The 13,900-nt window shown below is 37.1% G+C and overlaps 1 protein-coding gene across 4 annotated transcripts; it reads right to left on the bottom strand.

Annotated features, from left to right (window-relative positions):
* Window positions 1-221: 221 nt before the first annotated feature.
* On the bottom strand, window positions 222-12,875 carry LOC101741692 (zinc finger protein 37A). Of its 4 annotated transcripts, none has more exons than XM_062676295.1 (3): window positions 12,717-12,875; window positions 7,037-7,262; window positions 222-6,335 (listed from the first exon to the last, which is right to left on the bottom strand). In XM_062676295.1, the coding sequence occupies exon 3, from the start codon at window positions 5,878-5,880 to the stop codon at window positions 4,891-4,893; it is 990 nt and encodes a 329-aa protein (XP_062532279.1). In that variant the 5' UTR covers window positions 5,881-6,335; window positions 7,037-7,262; window positions 12,717-12,875; the 3' UTR covers window positions 222-4,890. The 4 variants fall into 4 exon arrangements, with proteins under 4 accessions (XP_062532279.1, XP_062532278.1, XP_062532276.1 ...); XM_062676294.1 differs by having other exon boundaries at window positions 222-1,749; window positions 12,717-12,872; XM_062676292.1 differs by lacking the exon at window positions 12,717-12,875 and having other exon boundaries at window positions 222-1,749; window positions 7,217-7,257.
* Between the last annotated feature and the right edge of the window lie 1,025 nt (window positions 12,876-13,900).

A 13,900-nucleotide genomic window follows, 5' to 3' on the forward strand; every position in this document is an offset into this window, starting at 1 on the left:
CATGCCACTGACCTCTCAAATATGAGACTGGCCATGCTTTTAACAGCCCTGGTTTATAGGTTGCATGACCATAACGTTGAGACAATTTTTATTTGGGTCACAAACTCACCGAGCTTACGCTTAAGCAATGGTGGTAACAAGATAAAGCTTACATTATAATTGTTAGCTACTTAATTTAATTTAAGGTGAATTGAATAAGGCAAAATAAAGTTAAATAATAATTCAATAAAAAATATCTTGTATTACATGTTTCCATTCCACTTCTTACAGCATAATTAAAACTCATAATCGGTTCAATTAAAACACTACTTACTACTATCACTTCTAAAATTATCATAATTTTTGCAACTGCTGTTGTTTAATGTCAATTTCATCTTTTTCCTTTTCTCTAGCTACTCTCAGATAGGTCGGAACCCGACGAAGTAACCTCTCCCTGTTGTGCATTCTAAGTTGATGACTTAGCATTTCATCTCTGTGGCTAAAGCCTGTACCGCACATATCACAGATTACATCACGTACGCCCAAATGTTTTGTTGAGTAATGTTTTTCCATATTACTTTTACGATAGAAATATTTATTGCATGTATGACATTTAATATTCCCACGAACATTATGCCTTTGGATATGCTGGTTGAGATTACTCTTTGTTATGAATTTTGATGGGCAATGTGGACATTTATAGTTATAATCTCCAGTATGAGTCCTAACATGCACTTTAATGAGTCCTAAATATTGAGCTTTGTATGGGCAAAACTGACACTGGTATTTAAACTCATCTGTGTGAGTCAACTGATGTGTTTTAAAGGCTGATTGATATCTAAATTCTTTTGCACAATATTCACATACATATTTCTTTGGAGGCTTACCGTGATCAGCCAGATGTTCTTTGTACTTTGATTTGTGCACCAATTTTTCACATATTGGACAGTTTTCAAATGAATCTTTGTTAACGTTAATTAAATTCGCTTGGTCTATTTTTTCCTCATTTGGCCCTCTTTGATGTACTCTTCTCAGGTGACTGACAAAATAGTGTAACGATATTGGCTTTTGGCACAAACGGCAATATTTTTTTCTTTCGGCTCTTTCTGTTTCCGGACCATGCATTTTCATATGATATTTGATATAGGTTTTCATAATATATTTTTTGCAAATATTACATTCTATTTTTCCTACTTTTCTTCTTTTTCGTTTATATTCATCTTTATGTTGTTTCATGTGTATGTGTTGAATCGCGACACTAACATCTTCCTTACACACATCACATTTCATAGTATCAGTTACCTTAATGTTATGATTCAATTCACAATGTATCTCCAACTTATCTAGGGTTTCACTAATCATACTACACATACCGCATTGGTATTGTTCTATATGATAGTTTTCGTTATCCTTATTAGAAACTAAATTAATTTCACTATCTTGATTTATTACACACATTACATTAGTACTCAGAAAATCATCAGTGTCATCATTTATCTCCAAATATTCTCTTTCTGACCCAGAGCTTTCCAATTCGTCTTCGATTTGGAAATCGCCATTACGAGATGTTGATTCATCACCAGAAAATTTGTCATTACAGTCGTTTTCCCAAACCTGGAGCTTTGGCTGAATCTTTCTATATGTTTGGCTATGTTCATTAAAATTGTGTAAGTCTTCCTCGTCTGCTGAACTTTTTGAATCGCTGCTGGCTACCTCAGAATCTAGAGTCATCTTCTTATAATTGAGAATCCTCTCCGAATTCTGCGCTTTCTGTCGGAAAAGTAAGGCAGCTTTAAGTAACGAGTAACAAGAATCGCATAAATGTTTAGGAAATAAATCATCTTCCGTTATTTTCACACCACCGAATTCAATAACTTGTTCTAAAAGATTTTCAATCCCTGGGATAAAGATTTCTCCCGATTTTAAGCATATTCTGCACTTATTTAATGAAAACATTAAACCATCTTCCTTTATTGACATTAATTTACCTTACTTTGTTTAAATATCAATAGTAGTAGTTTTATTTTTCCAGCTGGAAAGGCAAAGGTATCATACCATGCACCCTAATCTTTTATATTTATATTTTTTATGTATGAAAAATTATATTATGAAATGAAATGAAGTTGATTAATATGAAACATGACATGTAATAAAATGAAGTGAAAAAACCCAAATGGAATGAAATAAAATGAGATGAGATGATATGGGGTGAAATATAATCTCAGTACAATGGTGGACATTTACTGAGACTTTTCTGTGGTCTTTTTGGAGGATCCTGAGAAGCAACGTCCAGCGGCTTTGTTTAATTTCTCCACATTTGTGCACTTTCAGATACCAAACAGTTAATAAACCACCGCTATTACACATTTAAACCTGAAGAAATACCGAATAGACAAAATAAAACAAGTTACCACCACCCTGCCTATTTCTGTCGTGAAGCAGTAATGCGTTTCAGTTTGAAGGGTGGGGCAGCCGTTGTAATTATACTTGAGACCTTAGAACTTAAATCTCAAGGTGGGTGGTGCATTTACGTTGTGGATGTCTATGGGCTCCAGTAACCACTTAACGCCAGGTGGGCTGTGAGCTCGTCCACCCATCTAAGCAATAAAAAAATTAAAAAAAAGTCGTAACTTCCCGAGATCCTCCAAAAAGTCCACTGAAAAAGTTTCCGTAACTAACCACCATTTTACTGAGATTATATTTCATCCCATAGCATCTCATCTCATTTCATTTCATGCCATGCCATGTTTCATATTAATCAACTTCATTTCATTTCACAATTACATTTACATTAAAAAGTTTTCATTAAAATTAAGACTTGACCTAAAGGTTTTAGTTACCAGGTCATAAAATCCCTTAAAAAAACACTTGTTGCCGCAATAGATTATCTATGGCCATCGCAAGAAGTGATTTTTATTTCGTAAAAGTATTCCAAATTCCAATTGAACGAGAATTGTTCGGCTTTTATTAAAAACTCATAAAATATATTTCCACTGATTGAATGGTACAATAAATAGTTATATTTAAAAAAAATGGTGAATTCTAGTTTGGCTTACGAAATCCTTTTATATATAAATTCGTTTTATTTTGGTCTCTTCGCAACCTGTGAGCTCGGAACTCTCATTCTCAAATCAGTACTTATTATTGAAAAGTACAACGTTGGACAAGATCCGACTAAACTTGGTCGAGATTATGGCGTTCTATTTGGATTATTTGTGGTTGAAGCTCTGAGGCTATTGTTGGGGCGCAAAGGCAGTCTTAGCGAAAAAGGTAAGTTTCAATTTTATTTATTAACAAATTCTGTATATTATCTTAAAGACAAAATACCTAAAATCTGCTTCTACACAACTATTAATGCACTAAAAATAATACCAATAGAGTCTATTAATTTCCCTTGATACAAAATTAATATTTTAAAAAAGTTCAAAGAAAAATTAAACTTTTTCAACTTTCACAGATATACCAGTATTGTTCTCAGTACTACTGACAATTCCATCGATCATGGGGGTATTGTATCTCCTGGCCTTCCAAGTGGTGGTGCTCCGTATAGAGTGTATCTGGTGCACTCTAATGCTGTGTTTACAGGTTTTGGAATTTATATTTGCTTCTATGTTCATAGTTACAATGTGTAGAGGACCATCATATGATTAAATCATGCAAAAAAATATTTTTAGGTAAATTTTGCACAAAACTGAGCAAAAAACTATAAAATAAAATACTAACTTATATGTTTTAAAGATATATTTCTAGTCATTTTTTTACTGATGTTTTATCTCTGCTAAGTGAAGTGTTTAATGTCTTTTGTCTTTAAATATTATACTTAAATATATACTCTATATTAACTGCCAATATTATAATCATATTTATTGTTGTTAACCAGAGTTAAACTATTAATTTAATTGAAATCTTAAAAAAATAATTTTAAATTTTTGTATGAAATTCTAACAGTTATTAATTTCCTTCATTTGTGTATACTAAAATATGAATATACCTAAATAAAATATGAATCTTAATTCAAATTAATGATGTTCAATAAATTGTTCAGTGTTGTGTAACCATAAGTGATAATGTGGCCTTTATTTAGATGTTGTTATACAAAATGTAAATTATATATTTATAAAAGAATCTTCCATTGTCAAGTAGATGTCTATAAATAAGATTTGTAATTTATATTTAAATGACAATTTGAAACCAAAAAAGGAAAAGAGGGATGTTACAATTCAATAAATTGGAATATCAAATATACTTACAAGAATATGTATTATTAGAACAATGAAATTATAATCAACATAGTACATGTATGCAAGCAAACTCTTAAAAGAGTATTTATGCAATTTCTTTGATTTATTACTTTTACTGCTATTTAATTTATTTACCCAAATATGATGATTTGTACATTTGTAATCATATGGTTCTAGTCACTTATAAACATACTCAATTTACCAAAGATAAATATATTATATGCGGAATAATACTGGCACTTTGTCTTTTCGTACAATGGACCTATTTTAGCAAAATGTAAACTTACTAATGAGGGTCAGTTATACTTGTATAAACATGACGCATTAGAATTTTAAGCTTTTAATAGAATCAATATGGCTTATAGGGTAAGGTTTAATTTCTGAATAAAATGGTAATAAATTTTCTTCTTTCTACTTAAAACCTTGCCAACATTATCAGGGCTAGTTAAACATTAATTTGTACTATTTTTTTGCTTGATTTGTTTATTCGCAATAAATGGTATTAAAAAAATGTTTTTTATTTAAATTTTTGGTGATCAACTGAATAATTTCATTAATAGATTAAGTATGTACATTTTAGTTAACAACATTCTTAAATAATTCAGGTATAATGAAAATAAATGGAATGATCAAGCACAGTGAAATGTTAAAAGATGTACTACATTAATTACTATTGGACTCCATTGCATTTTCTGTTATTTAATAAGTACAGAGGTGTTCGCCCCTTTGTCATTTTGTCTCTTTTGTGTACTCTAAGTTCATGTCTCATCAATGCCTTCTTTGTTCCATACTTGTTGCCGCAGGCATCACATACAAAATCCTTTACACCTGTATGATCTGCTTTAAAATGTGCTTCCATGTCTCTCTTCAAATAGAAACTTCGACTACATTCCAAGCATTTAAAGGGTTTTTCTTTTTTATGAGTCAGAAGATGCCTGTTGAGGTTGCTTCGTGTCAAAAATCTTAGACTACACTTGTCACAGGAAAAAGGCTTGTCACCACTGTGGGTACGTAAATGTATTTTTAATGACTCATAGAATCTGCCTCGGTATGGACATATTTGGCACACATGTGGTAAATAATCACTGTGTAACTGTAAGTGTCTGATCAGGTTGTCTTTCCGATATAGTTTGCCACACACTTCACATACGAAGTGAGTTGCTGACTGATGCCGCATCAAATGTTTTTGGTATGAGTCAGATCTGATTATCGCTTTACAGAGATTACATTGGATTCTTAGTTTTTTTTTCTCCTTATATGCAACAAGCGGCATTTCTTCTGATTGGTTACTATCCTCATCGTTTGCATTATCGATTTGGAAGTCTGCTGTTACTGCTTGATGAAGAAGTTTATCAGAGTCAATAGCAGTGTTTCGGAATTTAACAGCTCCTTGGAGAAGGGCAAAGCAGTTGCTACAAACACATTTGGGATAGGAATCAGTTTCGCATATTTCGATACCTGTTATTGTTTTTATCGCGTCTTGTATATTAAAGGTATTTTTACTAGAAAAAATATATTGATATCCCTCCTTAAGGCAAATTCTGCAGATATTGTCGCCATGTACAGAGTTCGAAGGTGATTGCGAATTCTGCCTTTCTTTTTGGGATAATTTGACATTACGTTTCTTCCTTAGTAATTTTAAGAATATATATGAAGACATTAGGTGTACTTTCTATAATAGGTACCTCACTGTTTTCTTTTTAAACTATTTACTTAGTAGTTAGTTATCTACTTCGTTTTGGAAACGTTCCACATCTCTGACTTCTCTGAGCGTGTAACACCGGTCACTCACATGCGCACGAATACGCAAACCCGCAAGACGTGTAGGACGACATTTGCGAATGATTATGCAAAATTTTCGCTGCATTCGTGGTTTTCCAAGCTGTGTCGGTTTTTTAACAGACATCAAAGCGCGCGAACCTCGAACTTTCGCGTAGTCTCCCACACATTGGCTTGCCCAGTTGCGCCCATAGATTATACACTTAATATATTTGGTTGCGCCGACGATTGCGAAGGTAACGGACGTATCGCCATTTTCATAGTTCGTGACGTCTACTGTGTAGCGTATCTTCATCAAAAGAAATCCCATAAAAACAGCATGGCTGTTAGTGATGTCTGGGAAAGAATTCAAAAATCTTTTTCTTTTCAATGTTCTATTGACGAATTAAAAAGAAGGAGAAATTCGTGAGACATTCGTAAACAAGTGTAGGAGGAAGCGCAAACGGGTTCGCAAATTGAGTATGCGAACCCATTTGCACAGCCGCTAGGTTTGCGAATTAATGTTTGACGGCCTTTCACATGCGCGCAAACATTCGTACAATGTACGAATATTTGCGCGCATGTCAGTGGCCGGCATAACAATCAATGGATCAATGATGTAGGTAGTGGGTACAGGTACCGATTGTCTCTGTAATTATGACTTTTTGGCGGGAACGCGAGGTGTCAACTTGTCAAGTTAAGTGAACAGGCAGAGCAAGTAGTAATCACAACGTGTGAATAGGTACCGTACCTAGTTATTTTATCTTTGTTTTTGTTGTTGTATCTAGCGTTTTTTCATCGTTATACGTATTTACCAAACATTTTTTACAACCGTTATCTCAAAATAAGCATAAATATTCGAAATGAAGTTAATCCCAGGATGTGTTTCGAATTGTATATTTCTTTAGTTTACTGTGAGGGAATTACATTTTTTCTTATACGATATCTACGCTGTTGGCTTCACTCTATATTAAAAAAGTAGGTAATTCAATTAAAAAGATGGCTAATGTATTCAATTTTACTACACGGAAAAAACACGTGACACCCACAATACTCACCAGTCAGAGTATATATCAATTTCAAAGTATACCATTTTCGCGAGAGAACTCCACTGCGCCCGCTGAGTCTCACCGGCAGTTCACGAAGCAGCTGCCCTTGAACTATTAGGTCTCCTTCGTAGGCGCTCGGTCAGGTGTTAGCAAATTCCACCCTACTTGGCTGAACCTTTGATCACCCACCTGTCCTGGTGAAAATGGAAGACCTCCGGGCCACCAGTAATTCTCCCTTCATACAAAAAAGAACCGCGGATCATTGATGGGTTTATCATAATGCTAGACGTAGCTCCTGGGGGTTCTTCCAAAAATTCTACTGACAAAGTCTCAGTCACCTAGGCTAAGACATTTTATTCCTTCTCATCTCGTCTTATTTAATTTCATTCCGTCTCAAATTAATCAAATTCATCTCATTCTTATCATTTTTCATTTAGCAGTGTATATACAGTCAAAGCTGGATAAGCGAGAGTTCAATCTCATTCTCACTTATAGAGGTTTCTTACTAACCCGAGTTTCTCGCTAATGCTCCCTCTGAATTTCGATTCGCGATTTTCCGCATTCAAATGCATTCACTATTTTAAGTTTATGACTTTAATGACAGTACTTTAATATTCCGTTTTTACATGATGCAGAACAGAACTTTCCTTCACAATTGATTAACAATAAACTGAGTAAGTCCGACAAACAGGACGGTACACAGGCACACGTGTCACCCCCGATTACTCTCTTTAGACAACCCATACCCTGGGCCAGGAAGGTCAAGTACCTGGGCGTTACCCTGGATGCATCGATGACATTCCGCCCGCATATAAAATCAGTCCGTGACCGTGCCGCGTTTATTCTCGGTAAACTTTACCCTATGATCTGTAAGCGGAGTAAAATGTCCCTTCGGAACAAGGTGACACTTTACAAAACTTGCATAAGGCCCGTCATGACTTACGCGAGTATGGTGTTCGCTCACGCGGCCCGCACACACATAGACACCCTCCAATCTCTACAGTCCCGCTTTTGCAGGTTAGCCGTCGGAGCTCCGTGGTTCGTGAGGAACGTTGACCTGTAGGTCAACTGAACTGTCGTCGTGTACGACGACCTGGGCCTCGGAATCTATCCAGAAATACATGAAGTCAGCGTCGGAACGGTACTTCGATAAGGCTATGCGTCATGATAATCGCCTTATCGTTGCCGCCGCTGACTACTCCCCGAATCCTGATCACGCAGGAGCCAGTCACCGTCGACGCCCTAGACACGTCCTTACGGATCCATCAGATCCAATAACCTTTGCTTTAGACGCCTTTAGCTCTAACACTAGGAGCAGGCTTAGGGACCCCGGTAACCGTACTCGTCGAACTCGACAAGGAGTTCGCCATGTAACCTAACCCATTAATCAGCTCGCTGAATTTCTCGCCGGATCTTCTCAGCGGGTCGCGATTCCGATCCGGTAGTAGATTCATTCGCGAAGCAGCTGCTCTTGAGCTGTTAGGTCTCCTTCGGAGGCGCTCGGGTAGCTGTTAGCAAATCCCACCCCTCCTGGCTGAGCATTTGCTTGCCCACCTGTCCTGGTGAAACTGGAAAGGCCTCCGGGCCACCAGTAATCCTTCAATCATAAAAAAAGGCACACGTGTCCATTCGAAAATAATGCGATAAAAGAATACGATAAAATAACAACGTTATTTAGTTCCACGAAATAAAATAGGTTCAATATTCACGAGAAAACAATACAAAAACAATGATAGGAAGTTCCACGAAAGTTAAAAATGAGTCATAAAATAGCAATGTTAAATTTGTAATTTGTTTTGTCACTTGTTCCTCCTAAATAATATAAATAAATAAATAAAGCTCGGCTGTCGCTTATAGAGGTATAGATAGGTAGCAGTCTCACTTACGGAGATCCATGAGGAAAAAACGACTCTCTTACAGAGGTTTCTGTTTCTCGCTAATAGAGGTTTTGGGAGCTTAAAATGACGGGTCCTTGCTATTACTCTCACTTATAGAGTTTTCTTACTTATCCAGTTCTCACTTACCCAGGTTTGACTGTATTTAGTAATTGGATCATTTTTACGAAGTAAATTGACACCTATTAATAAGGTGACACTACAAAACTTACATACGTTCAGTCATGACTTTATGCAAGCGTTGTTTTTTTTATTGCCCTTGTAGACAGACGAACTTAAGACTCACCTAACGGTGAGTGGTTGCCGTCGCCCATGGACTTCAGCAACGCCAGCGGCAGAGCCAAGCCGTTGCCCACGGTTAAGTACTCTCCACAAGCCTCGTTTGAAGGGCATGTCATGGAGCGGGCGGTGCGATGGTAAAAACGATATGATGGGATCGTCTCAAACAATTCATCGGAGTATTCCCCATGGAACTTACGGTACAAAATACAGAGAGAAGCGAAGTCCCTCCGCAGACATAGGTTCCAAACGATCCATGACTATCACCCGTTCGATCACGCGGCCCGCATAAGCCCTTTCCAGGTCTTCCAATCCCGTTTCTGCAGACCAGCCGTCCCAGCTCAGTTCTATGTGAGGAATGTAGATTATCACGACGTCCTCCAATTGGAATCGATACGATATGAGGACAGCGTCAGACGGGTTCTTGGAAAAAATTGCACAACAAGATGACCCTCTTATCGTGGTCGCATCTACATATATTCCACCCATGCGACGGGGCGACGCAAAGCCGCTGTCAACTTCCAAAACGTGTCCTATCGGACCCTCCCGATCCACTATCGGTGCTTTTAGGCTCTCCAAGCACCGTTACCGTCTTATCGAGTTGAGTTTGATTCGACTTTCAGGCAGTCTCCTCCCGGTGATGGTCACGGGGCGACCTAAGGGGGTTAAGACTGCGCCGCACGCTACCGTTACTCTAGCGCGCTGGCACCAGAAGGACGGGACGACGCGTCGGCGGCTGCGGACTGCGATGCGGTCCGCATTTTCGTCGTCGCTGTCGACGCCGAACATACTGTGGAAGAGCAACCCGGTCGGCGGTGTATCGCGTTCCGATCCGGCAGGCTGGTTCTGGCCCAGCGGCATCGCCCGGCCGGCCTGGTAGGGCCGCCGTACCGCGAAGAACAACGTCGTTGGTCGTAGACTATCGCCTCAACGACCCGTCGGTCGGGCGTCCTCGGGGTGGCGCCGCGTGTCTGGTTGTAGTGTTGACTGCGGGAACTCCCCTACTCTGACCGGGTTTTGACCCCGAACGGAGATCGGACGTCGGGTGTAAGAGTGCAGGGGAGTCGTTTAGTGGGTGGGCCCTAAAATTCCTTGGGCCCGCGGTCTGCTTCCAACACCTTGCAAATCATCGAGTCCCACATACCCCGCGCGCCCCCTAGGCGCGGGGACCTCGTAGGTTAGGCCGCCGGCCCGAAAAAAAAAAGGTTCGACTTGCAACCTATCTCATAGACACAACCCACTGAGTTGCTTACCGGATTTTCTCAGTGAATCGCGATTCCGATTCGGTGGTAGGTTAAGCAAAAGACAGATCTTGCTAGGGATAGTGTTGGCAAGTTCTCTCAGTTTGAACCCCTGTGAGATTGCTTACATGTCAGAGTTCATGTCAACGGGCTCCGTTAACGTCAACGTCAGGTGGGCTGTGAGCTCACCCGCACATCTAAGCAATAAAACAAAAACAAAAAACAGGATGAATAAGATATTATCACAGAAAATGCCATCCATAAATAACAAATACACTTAAAATGAGGACAGGGAGTGCTTTGAGCAATTAATAAAGATAATCCCTTTATTATCTTTTAAGTTTCACAGACTCCTATCGGAGCAAAATTTATTAATAGTGCTTTCCCAGAAATCTTTACACAATGTTCAACTTTGTAATGAACACGCACCATGGTGTTTTTTTCTGAGCACTGGTGTCCTTCCTCAAACAAGATTCAAATAGTTTTTATTAATTCTCAACAGCTTGACCGTGTCCCTGTCATTTTAAAGAATTCTGTTTAGGGGAACCTATGAGATATGTAATGTTAAATACAAAGAAACCCAATGGCAATTACCACCCTGAAACAGCATTCAGTGAGTTTAAATTAATTTAATAATTTCTTTAAAAACAGACAGAAATTATTGGTATCAGGAAGTTTAATATATCATATTACATTGAAAAAAATTTCAATCAAAATTCTGTTCAGCATTGTCATGCACAGCCATCAAATAAGATGGCATTCGTCCGTGAAGCATTTTCTCTCTTTTATGAACACGTCTTTGGTGTTTCATCATAGCGTTTCGGTAACCAAAAGCCTTCCCACAAATGTTGCATACATGATTTTTTATACCCACATGATCAGCTTGATAATGTCTCTGTAACAATAATTTTGAGTGGAAAGCTCTCTTGCACCCGTCACATTTAAATTGTGGTATTTTATGCTTAAACATGTGAGTATTTAAGTTACTTTTAAACAAAAAACGAGCAGGACATTCAGTACACATAAATTGGTATTCTCCAGTATGTGTTCTTAAATGTGTTTTGAGTAATTCTGGATATCGACCCCTATAAGGACAAAATTGACATTTATATGAGAAGTCATTTGTGTGTCTACGATTGTGATTGTGATATGCACATCGTAATCGGAATGATTTTCCACATTTATCACAAACATACTTTTTATGATCAGGATCATGCATAGTCATGTGGTCTCTGTAATATGATTTCGTGACTACTTTACTACATACTTTGCATGTTATTTTTTGTGAAAACTTCATTCCTGTTTTCTTTGGGGGGTTTTCTTCACAAGCGGGGGCTTGTTCGTGGGACCATTGTTCAGCATCATTATTGTGATTGTCATTAGCATCATTAAAAATATTTAATTCTTGTGTTTCAAATATCTCTTCTTTGACTGGTAGTTTTAATATTTCTAATGACTGTTTTGCGACGTTTCTAAATTCGATTACTATCATTAAAAATTTATAGCACATTTCGCACAAATATTTGGGCCATGCCTTTTCTTCATCTATATTTATATCGCCTAAAACTTGTAGGGTCTCCAACAGTTGTTTAGTGTTATCGTTGTCTGTGATTAGTACACAGCCCGAATTTAAGCAAATTCTGCATTTCGAAGCGAGATTGTCTTTTGTTGTACTAAAGTTCCGTTGGATTTTACGATAGTAATCGATAAAATCTACATCCATTCGGTTGGATTGACGATGAGCCATTTTCATTTGATAAAATAATGCCAACATTTTTAAAAACTGAAATTACAGTACAATGCAAATTTCACTTTAAAATGACGAACCTACTTTATTACTTATTTTATTATTTGTTACTTATTATTTACTTATTTCGATTCTTTGATGATAATTGCGAATATTAAACATACATTTCAGAATCTGTAAAGAGTAGTAGTAGTTTTATTTTGCCAAATGGAAAGGCAAAGATATCATAGCATACAGCCTAATCTTTTATATGTATATTTTTATGAAATATGACAATTTAATATGAAACATGGCACGGCATGAAATGAAATGAATTGAAATGAGATAAGATGATGTGATATGGGATATTTTTATGAAAAATGGTAATATGCAGTGAAATGAAATGAAGAATTTGGGACATTAATCAACTGGGATGAAATTAAATGTAATGAGATAAGATGATATGGGATGAAATATAATCTCAGTAAAATGGTGGTCATTTACTGAGACTTTTTCAGTGGACTTTTTGGAAGATGCCGAGAAGTTACGTTTAGTGGCTTTGCTTCATTTTCCCACATTTGTGCACTTTCACAGATATTAAATAGTTAATAAACCACCGTTATTACACATTTGAACCTGAAGAAACACTAACTAGACAAATTAAAACAAATCACACAACTTCACTCCTCGCGCTCCCGCCAAAAAGTCCTCAAATTTCAACTTCAACAAACAAAGCATAGATTATACCCTTAATAATCATATTATTGAATGGTAATTTGAGATTGATTTTTCAAATACCTACTTAATTTAACTGAAATCGATTTCAGGTAGTCTGGAAATCGATTTTAGACAGTAAAAATTTATGATTCGATCTGGTTTTTTTTCGTCTAGAACGCATTATTATAAATTTATAAACAATTAATATCGACAAATGAATTGTAAAAAAAAATGTGAGCAGTCACGGGACGCCTGGCAGATGTGAAACATCGACATTATTTTGTAAAAGTAATATGCAGAAAAGATAAGATTGTGATAGTAACTAAATATGTCATAATGATAAAAGAAAATATTACGAAAAAATAATTTGTTTTGAAGTAAAACACAGGTTATGTGTACTGTAGTAAACAACACTATACACTACGGAGTATACACTATAGGTATCCGAGCTCAGTGAAGCGAGAAAGATGGCATAACGCCGGATCGAGTGGGAGAGAATCGCACAGTCGATTGCACATGGCGACGCGTCGCCACACCGTACACACTACTGCATATAGACTGTATATATATACCATCATGTAGCGTGGTGACGCGTCGCCACGGCATGCGTCGCCACGCCAGAAATCGGTTTTACGTGCGGCTATAGATGTTTCACATCCAAAAAATTAGGTGAATTGAATTCAATCAAACACAAAAATTATTACATAAATACATATTATATAATTAAAATAAGAAATAAATAAATTACAACCTCGATATTATATTTAACCTATCACGACAGATAAAGTAAAGGTCCTTGTTGTAACAGTACAACGGCTGTCCCACTCCTCAAACCGAAACGCATTATAGTTCACGACAGAAATAAGCAGGGTGGTGGTACTGCGCGGACTCACAAAATGTCCTACCACCAGTAACTACGCAAATTATATTTTTGCGGGCTTAATTTTCATTATACGATGTTATTCCTTTACGTGGAAGTCAGTTGTGAACGTTTATTAACTACGTCTTTCATTAG

Source organism: Bombyx mori, chromosome 26, assembly GCF_030269925.1.
Source record: "Bombyx mori chromosome 26, ASM3026992v2".
Classification (NCBI taxonomy): Eukaryota; Metazoa; Arthropoda; class Insecta; order Lepidoptera; family Bombycidae; genus Bombyx; species Bombyx mori.

Bases quoted from the DNA above. Each gene is read 5' to 3' on its own strand.
- LOC101741692 (XM_062676294.1), bottom strand. From the start codon at position 1,710: ATGACTCTAGATTCTGAGGTAGCCAGCAGCGATTCAAAAAGTTCAGCA.